General features: G+C 47.4%; 2 protein-coding genes and 1 long non-coding RNA gene across 3 annotated transcripts in view; 1 reads left to right on the forward strand and 2 right to left on the reverse strand.

The window, feature by feature from the left end:
• Positions 1-16,777, forward strand: part of LOC143330695 (uncharacterized) — a 71,244-nt gene extending 54,467 nt beyond the window's left edge. The window contains exon 5 of the long non-coding RNA XR_013077967.1: positions 16,371-16,777. This is a non-coding gene — a long non-coding RNA (uncharacterized LOC143330695). The remainder of the gene's footprint in view (positions 1-16,370) is intronic.
• On the reverse strand, positions 3,390-12,426 carry LOC143330694 (inhibin beta B chain-like). Its single transcript, XM_076747422.1, has 2 exons — positions 11,251-12,426; positions 3,390-5,747 (listed from the first exon to the last, which is right to left on the reverse strand). Exons 1-2 carry the CDS (start codon positions 11,636-11,638, stop codon positions 4,924-4,926), a joined length of 1,212 nt encoding a protein of 403 aa, XP_076603537.1. The 5' UTR covers positions 11,639-12,426; the 3' UTR covers positions 3,390-4,923.
• klhdc3l (kelch domain containing 3-like) lies at positions 12,889-21,718 on the reverse strand. Its single transcript, XM_076747421.1, has 8 exons — positions 21,664-21,718; positions 18,524-18,716; positions 18,254-18,336; positions 18,095-18,173; positions 17,069-17,115; positions 16,123-16,243; positions 15,729-15,918; positions 12,889-14,914 (listed from the first exon to the last, which is right to left on the reverse strand). The coding sequence occupies exons 2-8, from the start codon at positions 18,693-18,695 to the stop codon at positions 14,293-14,295; spliced, it is 1,314 nt and encodes a 437-aa protein (XP_076603536.1). The 5' UTR covers positions 18,696-18,716; positions 21,664-21,718; the 3' UTR covers positions 12,889-14,292.
• Between the last annotated feature and the right edge of the window lie 360 nt (positions 21,719-22,078).

Below are 22,078 nucleotides of genomic sequence, written 5' to 3' on the forward strand. Positions count from 1 at the left end.
TGCGTTCACAGCGAGCGCGTTCGGAGCAGCTTCTGGGACAGTTTGCTGAACTTCAGTGGGCTGATGGGAACAAAGCTCGGGCTGCCCTGAATGACCCCAGAGAACCAGTGGGAAGATAAACAGGAGGCTGCAGGTGGCCATGAGTTTAATTACAGCTATCATTCATTAGACTCATTTAATGCACTAATGAGTCAACAACAATAATCATTTCAGTTGTTTTTCGAGCCTGTTTTACTAAAGAAATGACTAAAAAATCTAAACCAAGTACAGTAAAAATGACCCTGCAGTAGTCTTTATTAGAAATTCATGTCTGTCTGGGGATCGGAGAGGTTTTCCATGGCTTAATTAATTTACTGAAGGATAGAATAAAGGTATATTTTTGTTTTTATTAGCTTTTATGTACAAGCCCTGATTTAAACCGAACACAAAACACATGCTGAAGGTGAACTTGCACCCTTACTCTCCACCCACGCCACCACCTTCACTGCCTCCCTCCGTCCCTGGGTTTACTGTCTGACTGGAGGTGAGCAGAGACGATCCTGAGGCCGGCACAGGCTGCCTTAGACAACACAAATGAGAGCATTGTGGCCCCTGAGTGTGCCTTCAGTACTCAGGAGTCAGGAGGTCAAGACGGTGGAAGGTGGAGTGAGGAGGTGAGAAGGTTTAGGGGCTGACGGAGAGACATAGTTTTGAGGGGAAGAGGGTGGAGGGGGGAGGGGGGAGGCTGAATTTGGTGACAAGGCTTCAGTTGTTTTGCTAAAATGGGTAGGAACAACCCTGACATTATGACATTGTGGACTCGCGAAAACACACGCACACACACCGCGCAGTGTGGCATGTTGACCCCGTCACCTCCTCGGCTGCGACGTTCAGGGGAGAGAAAATAGAATTACTGATCTGGTAACAGCCTTTAGACGAGTGTTAACACTATTTTCTCAATACTGGACATTTGTAAAAGCAAAAGTCAGAGTTGGCGCTGGTGTCAGTCAACTTGAATGTGTCTTTCAACTCCCTGTAATAATTTGCAAAACATGTTCGCTGCGGCCTCGTCTTTGGAGGGAAATTGTACATACTGAGAAGGATTATAGTCAATAAAAAAGCCGCTGGCGCACCATTATCTGGGAAAGTGATTATGGAAGTTGTGTCGCAGGTGAAATCCAACCAATAACTTGTAGTTTTTCAACTCTTTCCCATCTTTTTCACATGAAACAGAAAGAGAAAAATGTAGAAAAAGAGTGAAAAAAATGCAGCGATACAGAATGCAGCCATTAAGAATGATAGGATTAATGAAGTTTTTTGCTCATTAGTGCTCACAAATATGCTTTCAAGTTGCAAAGCCTTTTTACTCCAGTAATCCGGCCGTGAGAGAGAGAGCTTGCAGGGACCACAGTCCACGTTGCTCCAAAGGTCAAAATGTCACTTTGGGTTGTAGGGAGAAGTAAACAGGGGTGGAATAAGCCTCCTGTCTTAGGGGGCCCACACCATAAATCCTTAAAATAAGAGTGCCTCTACATGGTGTCTAGAAGCTGAAACAAAGGGTCAGCCTTTAATCGCCGGTAATAGAAATCCTGTTGTGTTAGCTCAGTGAACTGAGTTATTAGCAAAGAGCCGGGATCATAGGTTGGGAGAGGGAAAACTCTTTAATGGGGTTCGGTAATATAAGGAAAATGAAAACAAAGATAGGTGAGAGCTCATCCTGAACACATACGGTGCATTCCTCCAGCCAAACACAGGCGAGGTGAAGCGCAGGAATGCCTGGCCCCGGGTGATGAATAGTCATAAATTCATTAGTGAATGTGGACCCGGCTGATTTGGAAGAATGAATGCTATTGCAGTGATAAACCAGTTGACCCCGTCAACTTGGCAGCTGTCATGACCTCAACCTGTGGCGGTATTAGATGAGGGAGGGCGGAGGGACAATATTTGTTTAAGCTGATAAGTAGGGGTTGTAGGGGTTGTGCGTGTGCATATATATTTGTGTTTAGTGTCTTGTTTATAGTGCATACGTGTGAATGTGACTTTGGGAAAGAAGACATGTGAGCGAGCGCGATTATGTACACAGGTCTGCACGAGGGCATGCTAAGCGATGGATTTGTAACAATGCTGCACAGATTATTGATACAAACAGTTTGGATGCACGTGCAAACACACACACTTACGGTGTGATTGTGCGCGAGCGGGTGTGTGGCCCTGAGTGCAGTCATGACCAGCAGCACGCTCAATGGCCTACAGCTCTTGCTCAGCGTCATTAACATTCCAGCTGTGGAGATTTTGGCATGCGTTGGGAAGCATGACGAGACAGTTACACATCTCTCTCCCTGCTCTCAGCACAGACTGTCATTTGTCTAGAGAGGTGCAGTCTCCACCAAGTAGATTAAAAACAACCCCAGTCTCTTCAGATCACTCTGACAGATGATTTATCTTCTTGTTAGCATGCTTGTCAGTCACACGCACCGTAATATTGATTTGTTTTTTCTCAGTTTCTTTTTTTCTTTTTTTTTGGAGAGAGAGAGAGATATTCTGCTGCTGCTCCTGCTGCTACTGACTCACCTATCCAGCTACAGGTAAAGAGTTAGTTACACTGATCCCTCCCTAACATGCTATTTGCCCTGCAGGCAAACAAATCTCATTGCGCTCCTTGGCAGATCCTAATAGATACATTTAGAGCAATTATCTGACTGATATTTTACAGGGACACGTGATGTGTTTTGATGGAGCCTTGCAGAAACATTAGATGAAATCTAGCCGTTGGTAGGTGTTGGTACAGGCAGGCATTCAGTCGGGCAAGCCTTGTGCTGTTGCACAAAGTGTTGACACACTGCTGCTGACATTATGGCAACTGTAAACCTACCTTGAGAAACAGAAACATGAAGAAGTGTTGCAGGGAAAACCACTCTGGTGTAATAGACTGCGTGGCTGCAGGTTTCCTAACACTCACCCATGCCCAAATACAGATACTAACACACGATCGACTGCATGCACATGCAAACGCACAACAGGGGCTGCAACCAAAAGGCAGGTATGTGAAGGTCTGCGTGCTGGCAGCATTAATCATAGTTGTGAAGCTGTTAATCATAGTTGTAATTACTGTTCTACAGCTCCAGAGTACGAGGAACACTGAGTCCTGACAGACAGCGAGGCAGAGATGTTTTATGTTTCAACCAGAGCAGACAAAGACTCAAGTGTGCATGCGTGTTTCTGGAAGTGCCCCGACTTTTTGTTTTTAATGAGACGGCTCAGAAAGAGGTTTCACCGGGAGGAGAACACAGAAAGCCTCAGCAGCATGACGCGGGAAAGAACTTAAAGTTACCAAATATTTAAGAAAACATTTTATTTTACATAAACTGTACAGGTGACATTTATTGGACTAAATGATTCTTAGACAGGAACTAAAAATAACTTTCTTATTAAATAGAAAACTGAAACAAAAATAGAATTAAAGATGAAAAAATGAAGTGTTGCTTATTGTACAAAACAGAGAATGAAAATAGAGCTAAGAAATGAAATCATATATCGTACCCTGATACAGTGGTAGGCCTATTGCAAATGATCAAAAACAACATTGTACACAGTAACTCAATGGCCTTGCCATCTTAGTACAATAGCTAAAATCTTGGCCTCTTTGGTTCCATTAATTAGGTAAAATACATTTGAAACAAAATTCAGTTTACTTCTATAAAAATAACTTTTCAATGGCAGTTTTTGTTTCACTAATCCCGCAACTTTTCAGTGCAAACGTCACAACAATCATTCGCTTTGGAAAGGAGGCGAAAGATTACATTTCAAGTATTGATAAAGAGTCGAGGACTGAAGAGAGAAAGAAGGAGAGAAAGACAAAGACGGAAAGAGAATTCAGTCTAATAGAGCGTGTTGAGTATGGGTATAGGTTACTATACATTGCATAGCTCATGTGGCACTTATTTCGCGATAGGACAGGACACTCAGTACCCCTTGGAAGGCATTTCTTTAGACAAGTGCTATTCAGGGTGTGCATTTCAGTTTCTGCAAGTGCTGCACTGCACTGTGGCGACCCACTGGGCCAAAACTAGAGTCTCCACGTCCGGGGCCCACTCCTGCTGGGCCACAGAGGGCAGGAGGAGGCAGTCCTCTCTCTGTCGCTCCCGGTGCACATGTGAAGTGCACTTATGAGATCTATCATCACCTGGTTGTCATGGTAGCAGGGCCTGCAGCACTCTTAGGCAGGAAGCTGAGGTTGAGGCCCGTAGTCAACAGCAAGAACGACAACAGCAGCGGCGGCAGCTCTGTGGACGACTTTCTTTTGCCTTTCTGCGGAGGGTATAATCCTGCAAGGCATTAAGCGCTGCCGGTCTAATTCCACCAGAGAGGACGGTCAGACTGTGTCTGTCGGCATAGTAGGGAAGTGCTGGTGTTCTGAATTGTATAAGCTGATGAATTGTCAGTGCTTTATAAAAACAAAAGTCTGTCATGTGCTTAAAGTACTTAAGAGGGTTGGAGGAGCGGGGTCGGGAGCGTCGGGGTGAAGCCAATGTCATCGGCTGATCCTGTCACTTTCCTTAAGCGCTTGTTATCTTCATTCAAGAGGAGATGATGAGCCATTATTTTTGACTAGAAATGGCAAACTAGAGCAAAGTATCATTTGGTGATAATCATTCCCTTCTCGTCCCATCGCTGACCAGTTGTCGCCGAACGGACAAAAACTCGGACAGCAAGCATGTCACTCTGATAAATACACACACTCGCACGCACACGTGCAAACAAGCGCATGCACACGTGGACACAACACTGACGCTTGCGTTTGCTAGATTGTACCAGCGTGCATGCTGCTTGCACATACAGTAGGTATAGATATATTGTATATGTGTACCGTACAATAACGTCCCGTTTGTACAAAAGGCCTTCTGACTGTTCCAAGTTCAAAGGTAATGAAGAGTCGGTGTGGACTCAAGCACAGCCACACTCCTCCACGATCATGTTGGGCACATCCCTCTTTACGATGTTGTATTCATCGTCAAAGTAGAGCATGGACATAGTACTGAGCTTGGTGGGGATGCAGCAGGAGTTGACCGAGCCCGGGCTCATCCCTCTCATGCGGTACTGGTTGACCACTGCAGTGTGGAAGGATGAAGCTGAGCCCGGCACGCCTGCCATGTAGGCTGGGCAGCTGCCCTCGCAGTAGTTGCCGTAATAACCGGCTGGCGCGATGATCCAGTCGTTCCAGCCAATAAGGCGGAAGTCTATGTAAAACTGCTGCCGGCAGCAAAGGCCCCCGCTCGTGCCGTCACACTCCAGCCCCCGCTTGCGAATGCGGTGCTTTCCATCCACCTGCCTGGCACGAACCACCAGGAAAGGCCGGTGGGACGGGTCGCCCGGGTCAACCAGCACCGGGACCACGCCGGCCGTGTCGCAGCCCTCGCAGTGGACCTCCAGGTCCTGCCGCCGGCTGCCTTTCCCGAACACGGCCCGCACTGCCTCCGAGAGGGGGAAAGTATGCCAGCCACTGCGTTTCAGATCCACCCGCTTCTCCACCAGGGCCCAGCGGCCCGTTCCCCCTCCGCCGCCGCCTCCCGGGCCTCCCTCTGCACCACTGGCGGCCCCTGACTCCTGGTAGTGGATCTTGACAGTCACCTTCCTCCGGAGACCCTTCTCAGGACCGCCCGGCAGCACACGGAAGTAGAGCCACAGGTTGGCCTGGGACACGTACAGGTTCTGGTTGCCCTCGGTGGAGATGAGGAAGTACAGACCAGACTTGGAGGATGTGTGCTCATCTGTTGGAGACAACAAAAACGGGAATGTTTATTCTCAACCTTCCATTTAAACAACATTAACCGTCCAAAACGTGAACACACACACATGAAGTTTGCTCAGTTGTCATCCCGTGAACTGTGGAATTTCTGTAACGTGATAACACATCTGATAACAGAGATCGACCTCGCCCATCATAACCACCTGTTGTCACATGATCCAAATAACAACAGAACCATCACCAAGACGACTCAGAATTTGTTTGTATTGGCTGCTGAAGGCCAAGAAATGTGGCTGAAAGCTCTGGAACACTTCCAGTGAGCAGACCTTGTTGGAGGAATGTTTCGTCAAATGCGTTTGTTATTTCAAGAGAAAGGAATAAAGAGTGTTTCCCTTCTTCACACATACAAACACACAAACACACACACACACACACACACACACACACACACACACACACACACACACAAGCAGAAAGCCTCCCAAAAAGGGCACAGCTCTATCTTTTAAGGGCCTTGTTTTCTCTGTTCGCCCTCAATCACTGTGTCAGCTGACCTCTGTGGCAGCTCCTGATAGGCCAGCTGTGACAAGCCAGTTCTGGGATCAGGCCCAGTTGGCCTCGGGTCCAGCTTTGTAAGTGACAGGCCCAAAAAGAGAGAGAGAGAGAGGGACAGGGAGGAGAACAGAGAAGAGGAAGACCGAGGGAAGGAGGAAGGACGCAAGCTGAAAAGGTGGGAGGGTGGCGGTCACCGCCAAGGCTCCCGGGGGGTTCATTGAGTTCGCAGTTAGAGCCCCCCTGAACCCCACCCCCACCCTACCCCACCCCTCCCCCCCTCCTTCCAGTGTGAGCACCCTGAGAGTGACAGCACAAAGCCCCCTGTGAGGCACTGGGAGACAGCCGCGCTGCAGCCCCGTATTGAAACGCGTGGCTTTCCAGCAAAAAGCATGATGAGGCAAAAATAAAAGCCATTTACATGACACTGGCCACTTTCTGCAGCGGCACAATGAAGAGATCCCGGGAGTCTAAAGGTGGCGATGGGCTCTCCCTGGCACTATTTTTTTTTCTTTTTTCTCCTAAGCCTAATGATGTCTTCCAAATTACCCTGAGGTAACTTGAAAGGTTTCTATTTCAGGAGATTTGGTACAATGTGCTCAAGCAGAGCAGCGCCTTTGAAAGCGGCTAAATTACTTTGTTTGCCGACTGATTAGTGTGTGTCAGTGTCAACAGGTGGCCACCAAAGACGGGCCCCCTCTTTAAGGCGCCTCACGCCTCTTCCTCCTGTAAAGCATGGCTTTACATTCACTCAGAAACCTGTTCAGACCAGCTCTCCACATGTCAGCTGGGAGCTCAAGCACTTCACACACACATTTCCATCCATCCATCCATGCACACACACACACACACACACACACACACACACACACACACACACACACACTGGAAAGGAATACATCAGCCATCAGCCTTCTCAATACCAAAGCCTGTGGGTAGAGTACCTATTGCACTCTGAGTACAGACTGAAGTGAGCGACATAAAGGAATCAGCTGAACAGCAGTTTCTCCTGCGACTGCCGTTAAAGGCCCCTCAGGGCTACAAGTAACTCCTCTCACCTCATTCAGCGCTCTGCGTTCTTACTTGCCTCGACAGCTCCGACCTCCGAAAATCGGGGATCGCACAGCAGCGAGCACAGTGTGACAGTCTGATCAAAGGACGAGGAGCGACGCCTGAAAATGAACCGATCGTGACTCTAACAGCTCAGCTGCTGCTTGCTCAAAGTGATTGGTTTCCATTAAAGGTGTGTGTGTTACTTCAGGACAGGACACTGTGGGACAGAGCTGACTCAGGGTGGACGGTTTTAGCTCTTTGTTCATGTCTCACTAACAGCCCTGATGCTATTATTGGACTTCACCTAACTTTCAATTTCATTATCAATCAATACAACATTTATTATCTCTAATTAGTTGATTAATTGCTTGGTCTATAAAATAGTGTAAAATGCCAATCACACGTTCCAAAAGGCCAAATTGCTTCTTCTGTCTAATACTGGTTCACAGCCCAAACACATTTAATGTCTAACCACATAAGACAAAAAAACCCAGCAAATCTGCACAACTGAGAAGCTGGAACAACTGAGTGAGTCATCGATTACTGAAATAATGATTAATGAGTTGTTTTTTAGCTTTCATTCATAGACCCATTTGATGGCTTTGACAGCGCTGAAAAGGATTACGAGACACTGTGGTTATTCTGTAACAGAAGAAACTATGAATGAATTGCTGAAGGCGTCGCCGCCACACTGCTAAACGCAAACAGGAGAGTAAAAAGCACAGAAACTAAATTTAATCACCTGATGACGAAGCATCTCACTTCAAGGTCACTTTAGCAGCTGCTCTGGAGCTTTCAACTACAACGCATGGAGACAGTTTGCCAGATGTCATGGAGTCAAAGTCATCCAATTCTCTATTTTCTAAGCAGATTGAGGACTTCTCGTCCAACTTTGCTCTGAAAAAACTGTAGAAAGCTGATGAGGCTCAGGTGACATGATCAAATGCTCCAGAACAGCTACTAAATGGACCTGGAGGTGACTGTTCTGTCAACGGCTGTTTACAAGGTCCAAAATGAACTGAGAGACTCATCTGCAGCTTTAAGAAACGCCTGTTTTGAATGATTAAATCCGTGTAAAACTCCTCACGTTGCCCAGCTGTGCAGCATGTGCAGCACTCGCTGAGCAGGACGTGTTTTAATCACCTTCAGCATCACTTGCATATGAGTTTGATCACACGGCTTCCTGAGGACTGACAGCACATGCCACCCCGTCACATGACTTATTTCTGCTCAGGCCCTTTTCAGGAACAAATTGTTCTTTTCATCCAGCGTTAGAAACAATTTGGAGCTGGCCCCGACACGCCTCGCCTGACCCCACGGTGGAAAAGCTGCGACTGAGTATCAGCAGGCAGGACACCTGGGTGGGCTTGTGTGGATAAAGAGCTACTTCAGCGTGTCCCCACCTGCGCCACCAAGCTGGGGAAGAGGCCATGGAGGCAGGCAGGCAGCTCCAGAGCTCATTACTCAAAGCTGCTGTCGACAAGACCACACGCCGCGGAGGGGCGAGGGCGCGGCAAGGAGCGTTCGTGGCTCCGACATGAGCAGAGGCGTGCGTGCATACGCCAGCCATCCCTCAGGCCTGAGTCTCAGCACTCCAGGAATTCCACACAGGGTGAGGAGGTGAAGGAGGTGCTGAGGATGGAGAGGTAGGGCTGAGACTTTTGGCTGGGGGTTAAGGCTGCTGCAGCACTGGCTCTGCTGTTGTCAAAGCTTTACTACAGGGGCATTTTTAATAATGCTGCATAAATCATTTAGAGGATCAGAAGGTATACAGAGGCAGCCAGGCCCATTGAGGACTGAAACACACACTTGTGAGTGAATGTGGAAAATGTCTGGAGCAGGTCCAGGATGGCCATGACTGACAGCTCCTCCTGAAAGAGTTGTGTCCTGAAGTAAACCTGCCAACCCGATCCTCTGGAGGAACCGGGCCGGAGTTAATGACCTCCCATAATGAAGTCTTAATTCCGTGTCTTGGACCACTCGCCGTGAGTTCACTGGGTCCGAACGGCTATAGCGAGCAATCAAGAAGCGCCGATCTAAACTTCTCCATCGACCCCTCTCTCTTTCGCCCTCCCTCCTTCCCTGCTTGTGTTCCCCGCTCCGCTCCTGTGGATACGGGACACCAAATCCCTCAGCAAGGACCCACGGGACCATGTCAGGGGAGAAGGGAGATTGGCATCGTCTCCCTCACCCGCTCAGGGCCGCTTGGCAGACCTCTTACCTCTGCGCTACCGCAACCGGAGATAAGAAGCCGGCGGCCTGGCTGACAAGCACGCAGTTAACCCAGTGCTGAGGGGAGGCAGGGGACGCAAGCTGACCTCACGGCTGCACACACGCACAATGCACATAAACACCTATCCCCATCCACTCGCTGGCTCGCTGTTGGCTAAACATATGCCAACCTCACCCCCCCAACCCGCCCTGTCCTAAACTGTGACAACAACAATTCAGGCTCCCTCATGCTTGGGGGACAAGCTCCCCTGGCTTCAGAGCTTTCTGGAGACCTTGCCTCTGAGCCATGCCCCCGCTGGCAGCATCCGATCTGGGGGGCGTGAGCCAGCTGGCCAGGAGGCAGACGGGGTCTAGGGAGCAGGGACCCAAGCCAGCTCCATGGTACAATGCCACACAAAGGCTCAAAGGTGTGAGGAAGAATAGAACTCGGAAAAAAAACAGAAGTAGAAGAAGAAGAAGAAGCAAAGGAGCCCAGCGAACCTTTAGAACGACAAAAACATTCTTTACAACACTGTAATATGGGCACACACACACACACACACACACACACACACACACACAGTGTCACCCCCCTCTGCCATCACCAACACCATACCCCTCCACCCACTCTCCCCCAATCTAACCCTGCACGAACTCAAATGTCTCATGCATTATTCTGATTTCTTTTGTTTTCTTTGCTTTTTCCCTGCCTAACGTTGACATGTTGGGTTCAGCAGGAACACATAGTGCTCTTATAATAATTGCCCGGCTTTTGTTCCCTTGTCATGAGGGCGCTCAGATCATTCCCATTGGAAGGCGGGACCTCGCAGCCCATTCAGGCTAATTGTACCAGCAGGGCCAATGGGAAAATACAGGATGATGTGTGTGTGTGTGTGTGTGTGTGTGTGTGTGTGTGTGTGTGTGTTTAAGACGTCCTATTTTAGTGTCTTTAATTGTATGTTTTCTTTTTGTTAAACTAACAGTCTGTGTCAAAGACGTGGTTCTCACCGTGCTAACTGACAATTATTGGATTCTGTCAAGCGCAGATGAGTTTAGGTGGTGTGTGTGTGTGTGTGTGTGTGTGTGTGTGTGTGTGTGTGTGTGTGTGTGTTTGTGTTTGTGTGTGTGTGTGCGTTAGACAGAGAGGCAGAGAAAGGAAAGGGTGTTCTCTTTGGACTTCTGAGAATTAGTTAGATACACATTCTTAGAGGAAGGGATAAATGGCCAATTGAGGGACTTTGTCCGTTTGTCCGTCTAAAAGAGGGCTTTATGCATTGGAGTATTGAATGTGAACACAGCTTTAGTGATGAAATTGGATTCAGAGGTGCTTTTTATCCCCTAGACAATGCATGAGGGTAATTTAAGGACTCTGTCTTTAGTTTCATTTCGGTTTAATTTTGACGGGGCTGAAACGGGAGGTTTAACACTAACCACTGGCTTCAGGCAGGAATGATGGAGTTATGATGTAATGAGGTGATGAAGATGATGGCTGAACTGGATCCAGTTGGTTTCTGTCGCTCGTCTGTTTTATCTCTGCTGCTTATTCAGATCAACGTGAAGCTTTACAGAGTGAAACTTCATCTCTGAATGAGACTATTTAAAGTTTTAGCTCGCCTGGTTTCCTGAGCTGCCCGTTACACAAAGTCAAAAGGTGCACGGGTTCATTGAGGGGTCGATTTGAATGTGCGTAATGAATTATTGATTATTACCTGATTCGGCGAAGCTGATAATCTCAGAGTTCTCCGCTTGAACCTCGTTGTTGAATGCAGCCTGTCCGTCAAAGTTCGGGATCTCCACCCGCCCATCCTCTCGCACTTTCCCGGCGTGCAGCCTCCTCAGCGCCGTCACCATCGCAGCCTTCGGGATGGGATGGGTGATGTTCGGCCTGTCTCTCATCTGCAGCCGGTTCAGTATGTGTCTCTTCACCGCCTCCAAGAAGTCAATGTTCACCCGCTCCGCCTGATCCGGCGCCCTGAGGCCGCAGGACGCGCACGACTCCTGCGGCGAGCTCTGAGTCTCTGTCCCGGTCACCGAGCTGCAGCGCACGGAGAGAACGCACGCAACCAAACAGGACAAAGCCAGACAGTATATGCTCATTTTTCTAAAGTTGAAATTACAGTCCAAATGCTATGGAAGAGAAGAGTGGATGCGGAAAACACACACTGAGGTTAAAGCTACGTTTAATTTACAAATTTGCAAATTCCAGGAGAACATCCATCTGCGCTCCAACTGTGAGACGCGTCAAGAAATCCACACAAGCCAATGAAATCTTTGTATTCCCAATCACAGGAGAGTGCTGCTGAAATTGTGAGGCTAATTAGCTCCAGTCATTACGCGCTCATCTTGTGATCCAGCGAGGCGTCTTTACTCTGCACAAGATAAAAGTTCATCTCTGTGACTGCGAGGCGCACTCAGGAGTTCTGATTGTTGACGCGCTTCTGTCACACGGCGCTCAGTTCAGACGTGAAATCTACCAAAACAAACGAGGATCTATGCGTCGCTTCGCCGTGAGTCTAAATAAAAAGCCATTCGGTGTCCAAACGCGTTCAGTCGGCTCCTTCCCATTCAAACACGCAGAAAGTCCACGTCTCCAGCTGCGCTCCCAAAGAGAATAACAAGTCTCGATGAGTCCCGCGTCTTTTGTGTGTGCGCCTGGGTACCGCGTCCGGTGCGCGCGGCTGTGGATGGCCAGTGCGTCCTGCGAGATGCTGCTCACTGAGACCCTTTTCTCCCTTTGCAATCACGACAACAGGGGCTCCGCACACCCAAAGTTTTTATACAGGAGTCGAAACCACGTGGGGATTTCCACCAACTGGGACGCAAGGGATTATTGGACACTACTACGTCTCAGCGCCTCTGATGGAACAAGGTTTTATTATGGTAACACGCCGGCCACAGAGAGGTTGCGTAATTTTTTTCCTCACAGGTTTTATTTGACTTAGAGACTGAAGCTGACTTTGATCATCCGACTTTCAGGTCTCAGGTCTGGAGAGCGCAGGTTCAGTTTGGGCAGTCCAGGCTGCTCAAAGCAGGTTGTGTCACCCTGCACGATGTTAGGTCACAGTTTCTGAGCTGATCATGAAAATTAAACTTACACTGCCGTGTAAAAGACCAATATTCAACCCCCCACGAGACCAGTTCAGTCTCTGTAAACCAGTCATGCATTCAGTCCATGAAACTTTCTGATTATTAACAGAACAGTCTCACTTTGCACAAAATAAAGTCAAAAATATTAATGGAAGATGAAAAAATTGAGTGAACGAATAAAATAAGAGTTGGAACAGAAGTCAAGTGAGTTCATAGGCATGCTGCAATGCTGATTAACAGACACATAGCGCCATCTACCGATATAAACCCCTCATTACACACTGGATAGATCACAGTCTGTAATTCTACAACAGTATCTCTTCAATAAACACTGTGCATTGATAGAACCCATTAAAAGAAGGTGCAAGTCAAAGTGATGATTCTACATGCTGCACAGCAATGTGCACGATGGCACATTAAAATGGACAATATGTCTCTTTTTTACACAGAGACAGGCGTGTATTATGTAATAATTAGTGTACTTGAGAACACTATCAAATGTAATTCAGGCAGTTTTAGAGAGTTTAAAAAGGTTTAAGTGCAGAGACTGAAGCAAACACTATATGTACTCTGATTAAAAAGTCAGATTAAGACTCAATGTCAGACAAAATTATGTTGCTTTTGTATGAGAAGGAAAAATGACTCTTGGGTTGAAGGACACTATGATGAGACTTGTTAAAGGGTCAAACATGCTGCCATGAAATGCTTCTGAAGCTTGTGTAACAGTGAATACTGAAACATCAATGAATTACTGCGTGAGATCAGTATAATGTGTACCACAGTGACATCATGTGTTCTCGAAGTAGAAGTACTTGTAGCAGTTTTTCGGAGCAGGTGTGTGCCACATGCAGCAGTGAAGTAGGTATATAGGCCAAACGCAGTGAGGAGTGATGGATTAGAGCAGCCGGGCCTGCAGCGTGGGAGCTGATCGGTTTCCTTTCCTACAGGTATATCACTGGATAACAGCAGACAGATGTGATGTCAGACAGGATGGAAGAAGACGCATCTTAGGTATCGACTTCAAAGGATTAGGCTGAAATTTCTTTATCATTTTTATTAACAACAAATGAAAAGACCAGATACAACAATGTGTTAGCGGAGGGCTTTCAACGACCTCAGAGTCTCCGTGTCTCTCAGATCCCCTTCAGCAGGCCGATGACTGAGCTCTCTGCTGCAGGTACACGTCGCAGAGACACCTGAACGCTGAGCTCTGGTGCCATCATGTGTAATTCATCTGGTATTACAGGCATTCTGCTCTCCATGTCGTCAGTTTGTAGAAGATGAAAGCAATTGTGCAAAGATTTGGAAGCGCATGGGGCTGAAATATGTTAGACTGTTAGTGCAAATTAAGAGCAAAGTGTGACAGCAGCACAGATAATACAGGGAGCAGGTAGTGAGGAGATCCAGGGTCTGTGTTCATGCTCAGGTGTGGGCTGCATCAGCCTCTTTAGATAACTGTAAACAACTGTAATAATTCTATAATATCTCTTAATGTTAAATTCTTTCTGAAAAAGAAAATGTGTAATAAACATCAAAAAGTTAAAGTATTATAAAAATATTTCAGGTTATTTTCTTGTACACAAAATGTGAGTAAACTCTTTAACGTATTAACAAAGGTGAGGTGATGATGTAACACTGTGTCGTGTGACGTTTGCTCTTGGCTGTTATGAGTCGGTCAGAGTCATTTGCCAAATGGAGATGGGGCTGTGTCTGCTGCACGGCCGCCCCCCCAGCACCAGCAGCAGATCAGGCAGATGAAGGGCCACGTCGTCATCCTCCCCGTTGAGCAGGTCCTCGTCGGTGCACTGTGTCCTGAACGCCTTGTTCTCAAAGGTCAAGCAGTTTCCGATGCGCTGCGTGTCTTTGCCTATCAAGCCCTCCCGCTCTGACTGTGAGTGTGTCTTTTGGCTTCCGTAGCGTCTGTCCGGGCTGAACGTCTCCAGCTCTATGGCTCCCTCTGACCCCAGAAAAGTGAGTGGGGCAGGGAAGCACTTGTTCTTGAAGGGCCTCAGCCTCCCGTCCAGCAGACTGGGCTGGAGTCCTGGGCTGGAGCAGGGGCTGCTGGTGCTGGACTTGTAGCTGGGCCCGAGCCCAGCGCAGCAGTGGTGGATCTTGTTTGGGGCGTTGGAGCCTGGGAGCGTGGCAGCCTGGCTCCAGGTCTGAGTGGTGAAGCTGTACCTCCACAGGCAGTTCTTTGGAGAGTTCTGGCTCTCGCCTCCCCCAAAAAGAAGCATGCTGTCCTTGTAGGCCACAGTGGAGTGGCCCATCAGTCTGGAGGGTCCGGACCTGAGGAAACAACAACAGGTGGTGTCAGCAGGAAGGAACACACTAAACAGTGTCTATTGTGTGCACTGGCCTTTTGCCTCTTTCTGTATGGAACCACCAGCTGTGACAGGGTGGGGAGGAAGTGCTCGGATCACCCTGAACTCATACAACAAGAACGACAGCTGGAGAGACCCAGAGAGGGACTGTGCACGCATCAGAAATATGACAGGGAAGACGCTTTTTCCATGTCACAGCAGAGACTCTGATGGAGAGCGGCCACGACGTTGGAGCGCTGCAGGGTTCCAGTCGTTTACAGTCGTGTTTATTTCATGATGTCATGTTGGGTTTGGATGTGTGTGCGTGCTGCTCTCCTGTGTGTTCGCCCTCTTCGTGTCGCCCTGCGTTAGCGCAGCTGAGCCGTCTGAAAGCTGATCCCTGGCTGTTCAGCAGGTGTTGAGGCATTCGGTATTGGCGATTACCTGAACAGGATCAGGTTCCTCCGTCACCGTCAGACGTGGTCGCGGCCCGATGAAGCGCTCTGACAAACTGCCTGTGAAGTCTGCTGGCGCGGACGGCTGATTGTGAACGGGGTGCATCTCACATTTACTTTGAGGTTGTCATCATTCATGATACACCAGTATCAGGGATGAATTTGTGTGATCATGTGAAGTGATACGATTTTATTTCTAAAAGTGTCTGACGGGGGCTGCTCTCACGTCCAGGCGGAGCTCCTCAACGCTTACGATGCTCGACCAGAAACGGACGTAGCTTTTTTTAGCTGTGGACCCCAGCCGACACCCACAGGGACAGACTGACACATGAGACGACCACTCACTTGTTTCTGAGGGAGGTCCACGTGTGGCTGCTGGAGTTCCACCTCCAGAAGTCTCTCTGCTCCCGCAAACCTTTCAAGCCCCCAAACAGGTACATGCAGCTCTGGTAGGTCGTGGCTGAGTGACTGTGTCGGGGGCCCGGGCCCAAAGAGCCCTGCTGAGATCCGGTCAGCAGGGACCAGGCCATCGTGTCTGTCATGTATATAAAGACAGTGGTGCATATTAGAGCTCTGAGCTGTGGGGTGCTCTGCACAGAGACACAAAACAAATGAAAAAGGATGTTTCTGCTCATAACATGCAAAGTACAACAAACAGGACCAACACACCGCGTCCGTCCACGAGCGGCTGCAACACGAATGAACACGCTGCATGGAAACAAGAACAACACACACTCACCAAAATCCAAACTCCAGAACTCCTGCGAGGATCCCTTCATGTCCACAAACCCTCCGTACAGCAGCATGGCCGAGCCCAGCACCACGGCGCTGTGACCTTTCCTGTTGGTGGGCGTCTGGGTCTACGCACGCGCGCACGCACACACACACACACACACACACACACACACACACACACACACGCACGAGTTGGTTTTTCCTTTGGTTTGCACAGTTTGCTCAGTTTTGGATGTTTCTGTGTGTTTTTAGGTTCCATGGAGCCGACAGAACTCCAGGTCTGAGGTCTGCCTTCATTTGGAGGGACACCTGCACAGGTGCTGCTGCGTTCATGACCACCAGGAGCTGAGACGTTTTTGACTCATTTGTTGAAAAAAAAAAAAAACACATGAATTGCTCCTAAACATAATATTTTCAGTACTCTTTGCGTCTAAGAATAAAACCTTCAGTGCCTGATATAAAGCTGTCATCTGTTTAAAACTCTCCGTTAACCCAAAACATCTGCAATAATTACGTCTTTGTAAAGGTTGTTCGTGATATTTTGACCACACTTTATATTAAAGTATTCATATTCATCGTTAACTGGTTGCTCATTAGCATGTGTATTAGCAGGATACTGGCTCTTAGTTAGTCATTATTAAACACTTATTAAGTCCTGACTCTGGGCTCGGAGTTAATAAGATCTTAATTCATGCACAACAACGTCCTCACCATCAATTATTAGTAATTAGGAGGTTATTGAGGGAAAACTCGTTAAAGTGAGAGCAGATTCAACTCTTTAAACTCGCTAACGGCCTAGTGGGTGGTCATGCAGAATGAGGCATTAAATGAATGAAATGAAATAAAAATGCTGTTTATCATCAGTTTAAAACAGTTTGAAGTGGAGACGAGAGCGTTTTCATCTCATCTGTTTCTACTTCAGTGGACCTCATGTGAAAGGCGCTCTGTACCTGGGGGGAGCCCGTCTTCCCCTGCCAGTGCACCCACTTCTGCTTCTCTGGGAAACACACACACAACAAAATGAAAAGTTACAAAAATGAAGCTGGAGATAAATTACATATGAACTGAACGATGTTCACATCAGACAGACGGCTGAAGGAGACGCACACACCGGGCGCCTTCTCTCAGCCTTCAGCTCAAAAATGGAAAAAGGAGCGTGTCGTCAAATGAACGAATGGTTTGTGAAGGCCACACAAAATCCAGAAAACATGGGAACAAAGTTTTGGCTACAGACTCCACATGAGAGCATTTTACAGTCTTAAACAGTCTCTTATAAAATGTGCAGCTTCTGATTCATTAGCTCACATATGTCTTTACACTCCAGTGTTCTGCACCAAAGCTGAAATACAGCTAAAACACTGTGGCAGAGAAGCTGAACTGGACTTGCAGACTGTACTCACAGACGATCTTAACGGTTAAGAGATTAAGGTTTTCTGTGTCCTCAGCTCAGATTTGAGTGGGACGGGGACATCAAAGCGCAGACACACAGACTCAGATTCCTTCCTTCAGTGGAAATATTAAAAGCACAAACCAATATCAAGTACAAGTCATTAAAAAGGAGCTGGTGACTGAGGCAGAGTTAAGCTGTGTTGAACCAAGCGGAGACACAGGAACCAACAAGTTGTGGTATTTTTACTGCAGCACAAAGTTGTGCTTGACGCAGCTTCGTTACATGAGTCGTATTAGTGATCTTAAATCAAACTTTCTTATATTTGGGAGTTTTCCTTTATGCTCAAGCGTTTAAGCGTTGTGACAAATGTCTGAGAAACACGTTTCTCAAAGCTCACGAGAGCTTTCACGGGTCTCACACGGCGCTGAACGATGGCGCTGAATATTTTCACAGGGGCTCGGAGGCGTGAGAATGGAAGCGACATGCAACAACAGGCTTTGTCTGTCAAGTCTGAGCACTGGCAGAGAAAATCATAACACCGGCTGCCAATATCAGTTGGACCAGTTGTCTCCACAGTGTAACTCACCAATGTCAAACACCCAGAGGGGACACCTCCACTTGGTGTACGCAGAATCCAGCATGCCTCCAAACACATACAGGAAGCCCTGAAGAAGGTGGAAGCTGTGAAACATATTCAGTGCAGTATCAGCAGAGATCAAAGCGGTAGAGGATAATGAAGCTGTACCTCGTGAGCCACCACAGAGTGCTCCTCCAGTTCTTCAGGAGCAGCTTCACCGCTGCAGTTCAGCTCTGTCCACTCGTTACACACTGAAACATAGCACACGATTACACACACCATTAGGATCACACATGGCGCTCACCTTCCTTACTTTCACACACACACACACACACACACACACACACAGCACTTTTCCATACACTCTGTATAAAATACCATATACCTACGTGTTAGCACTATAATAAACCTAATGCTAGCTGTGTGTGTAGCGCTTACCCACGCTGTACCTCCAGAAGTCCCTCAGACAGCTGCTGTGTCTTCCTCCCAGGACGTAGACACTTCCATCATAGCTGCAGCAGGCGTGCTTGTAGCGGTCACGTGGGGACCGGCTGCTCTGGGGTAGCCGAGTCCACAGGCAGGGGCTACTCTGACTCATAGCTGGTGTCATCGGCTGTCACTGGACCATTTCCTGAAGGGACAACATCAAAGTGTTGAGAAATGTTGTATGAAACGTACTCACAGGCCTTTCGCTCAGTTTAAGTTAGACACCGACCGCCTGCACTCCTCATCCAGCATCAGGCGATCTGTGCCGTTTACGTCAGTCGCCCTGATCACGCAGCTATTTAAAGCCTCTCTGTCGGCTCCTCCAAAGCCTCCTGAGCTCCACCACGTCCACCACCAAACAACCTCCAGGGGCAAACCTGCTTCAGCACATCATAAAGCTGAGATCACGACAGTCAGGTGCTTTGCGGTTTTATGGCTGTGAGAAGAGAGGAGGGGGCTTCCAGAAAATGGATCATCTATTATCCCTCCACACGAGTCGAGTCTGGCCGTGTGTTAGCTGCAGAGTGCTAGTTGTTATGGCTGTGGAGAGCGTCGCTCCTGTGGGGGCTCAGCTGGGACTGCTGCTACAGGCCCGGTGTCATAGAAAGACCGTGACGCTTGGCTCTGGGGACAATCTCTCCAGTCGCTAAATGTTCTCTTACAGGTGACGTCCCTCTAACTTCAGCCATGCTAATTCATTTCTTTGGTCCTATTTGATCACTTTGGGCGACAAAATCATTTTCCAACACTTTTAGCAGCCACTTAGATCAACAGCGAGACTGACCTCATAACACAATTAGCTGTGGATACTTGAAGAAATGTTCTAATTGTGCAGCAGTAATAACAACAGCAGCTTCTGTTTTCACTGTAGCAGAGCTTTAATTAACGGCAATTTGGGGAGAAAATCTAAACATGTAGTTGGTAATAATGAAAAACTAGATTACACAGAACAAAATCATCAAAATATAAGACCTGTATTCTCCGTGCACGACTACGTATGTACACGACATGCTACACATCGAGAGTCTGATCTATAAATGGTCAGAACGTAGTGAAAAATGTTGGACACGTCATCAGATGTCTTGTTTATTTTTTGTCTTGTTTATTCAGTTTATCGTGTTAAGACAAGCAGAAGCAGCATATCCTCATGTGAGAGAAGCTGGAAGCATCAAATCAAAATTAACTGATGATCAAAACGGCTGCTGGTTCATTTTCTGTCAATCTGATGGATTAATGGACTAATTGCTGCCAGTCAAAAATGCTTAATTACCCAACTTGAACTAAACCACAGTGATAAAATGCAACCCGGGCATTGACCTTACACACACACAAGAAGCCATAAGTGATTTATATGGTTTGACTCATCTGTCAGAAAACGACACGGAAACATTTACTGAGAAAACTGATGACTCGCTTCAACAATCCTTTACCATGTTTATGAGGACACGCTGCGTGTTGGGTGGGGTTTAACACGCTAATCTTACACATTCCAGCGCAGTAATTTTCCACACCGTGACGCAGCGACACACACCTCTCCTCTACCCTCACCTTGATGTCGCTGCGGCCGCCTGACCATTTAATCAAAGTGTCACATGAGCAAACAGCCCGGGGGTCACGACACTGTAGTAACACACCTCGCTCCGCCCTGTCCAAACACCTCAGTGTTACTACAGAGGCCCATCTTGTTTTGTGTGTTATTGGGAAAAAAAATGGGAAAATTCCCACAGAAAATAAATATCAGGCAGACAGAAAAGGCTCCAATAATCAGGAATAATGTAACAGCTGTAATCTGACAGAATACACACAACCTTTGTGAAACTGCAGTGATGAAGAATCAGCGGTTATTTTTGAGGATGCTGTTTGCGCTGCTGTTTGATTGGACTGCTTTACACTGCGAGTCATTTCTAACGTTCTGTCTCTGTGCGAGGTGGAAACAGCGTCAGAGCAAAGCTACTGTCCTTTAAAACTACGTGTGGGCCGTCAGCGTGTTTCTGTGTAAAACCTGGCAGACAAATGAATTAAACAAACACAAGGAGAAGAGTTCTGTGCCCCGACATGTCAGGACAGACGCCACCTTTCAGTTTGCATTTTCAGCCTGAAATGAATGACTGAGACAGGCTGTTCTGTCTGAATGTCCTCTGAACTACAGAACATCTGTGGTTTAACAACTTCTCTTCATGGAAACTCCTGCAGAGGCTTCCACTCACCTGTGTTTTCACCTGTCAGCGGCTGTACCACCGTCTATCATCATGTTAATCTGAGGTCACACACCTGCTGAGTCACAGAAAGGTGATGTTGCAGCACCTTGATTTCAGTGTAGAGTTAATGTGACCACAGTGTGAAGCAGTGTGAGAAACATGTGATTTCCTGTGATTCCTGAAACGTTCACAGTAATTTGGTGTTTGCTGGATCACTGGACACTTTCTTCTGTTGAAGTCAAACACACACGTTTCCCGCTGCTGAACAGCTAACTCAGCAGGTTAACTCGATAACCGAGCTGACCTTCCTCAATGAGCCCCTTCAGTTAACGTTACATCTGACTGTGGTGACACGTTAAGTTCACGTTAGCACGACTTCCTGCAGACGAGCTGAATTCTGGATTGGCTCACGACTCATTTCTGACATCTTTTCCAGCTGCTTAAGTTCAGCATCAGACGCGCAGCTAGTTACGGTTAGCTAGCTAACGCCGCGTTAACTTTAACGTGCCGTTACTAACGGCGGCTTGTGAGTAACATGGCAACCCGTTAATTTGGGATCCAATTTCCATCACCGCCCTACAGTTGGCTGTTTACCACACAAAATGACTGTAACTAACCAGGAGTAAGTGATAACTTTACGGTCTCATCCTTCAGTGTCTCCGTTAATTACAGCGGAAACAAACCCGACGGGGCTAATAACCGTTAAGTTGAAGAAGAAGAGGAAACGAGGAGAGGAACTTTTTTTGAAGCTTCTTCGCCGGTTGTAACGTTTTTTGGCGGAAATAAAACAGCTTGTCCTTCAGTGCCAAATCGTCAGCATGCTCCTAAATAGCGCGACAAGCATTTAATGAATAGAGAGAGTAATCATGTTGTAAAGGCTGATTTATTACTTACGACGCCGCTCCTCTTCCTCCGACTGTCCCTCTGTAAACGAGCTTTTGCTGCGTTCAGGGACGCCTCGTAAACTGCGGCTTCTAAGTTGGAAAGCGGTGAAAATAGCCGCGCGACTTGGTTGGATGTATTGCAGATGTGGAAAGTTACAAAACATTGACATTAATACATAAATATTTTCCAATATCAGTGCTTAGAATGACATTTACATTGCAGACAAGATTGTACTGCAAAATTAGGCTACTCTGCTTGGAATCTGAGAAAAACAATAAAAAACAATAATAACACATGCAGTAAAACAGGTCAGGGCTGAAATGAGTGCTGGGCCTGCCTCATTAGCAAGATGCCAAGCAGTGGTTGTAACTAAGTAGCCTAATTTAAATGGTACGAAATGAATTCAGGGTATACATTAATAACG

The sequence above is a fragment of the Chaetodon auriga genome, chromosome 13 (genome assembly GCF_051107435.1).
Source record: "Chaetodon auriga isolate fChaAug3 chromosome 13, fChaAug3.hap1, whole genome shotgun sequence".
NCBI classification, from domain to species: Eukaryota; Metazoa; Chordata; class Actinopteri; order Chaetodontiformes; family Chaetodontidae; genus Chaetodon; species Chaetodon auriga.

Bases quoted from the DNA above. Each gene is read 5' to 3' on its own strand.
- LOC143330694 (XM_076747422.1), bottom strand. From the start codon at position 11,638: ATGAGCATATACTGTCTGGCTTTGTCCTGTTTGGTTGCGTGCGTTCTC. The intron at 5,748-11,250 runs GTAATAATCAAT...TGTCTCCAACAG, and splicing joins TATCAGCTTCGCCGAATCAG to ATGAGCACACATCCTCCAAG.
- klhdc3l (XM_076747421.1), bottom strand. From the start codon at position 18,695: ATGACACCAGCTATGAGTCAGAGTAGCCCCTGCCTGTGGACTCGGCTA. The intron at 18,337-18,523 runs GTAAGCGCTACA...GCTATGTTTCAG, and splicing joins CTTCTGGAGGTACAGCGTGG to TGTGTAACGAGTGGACAGAG. The intron at 16,244-17,068 runs GTACAGAGCGCC...GCGCGTGCGTAG, and splicing joins GGAAGACGGGCTCCCCCCAG to ACCCAGACGCCCACCAACAG.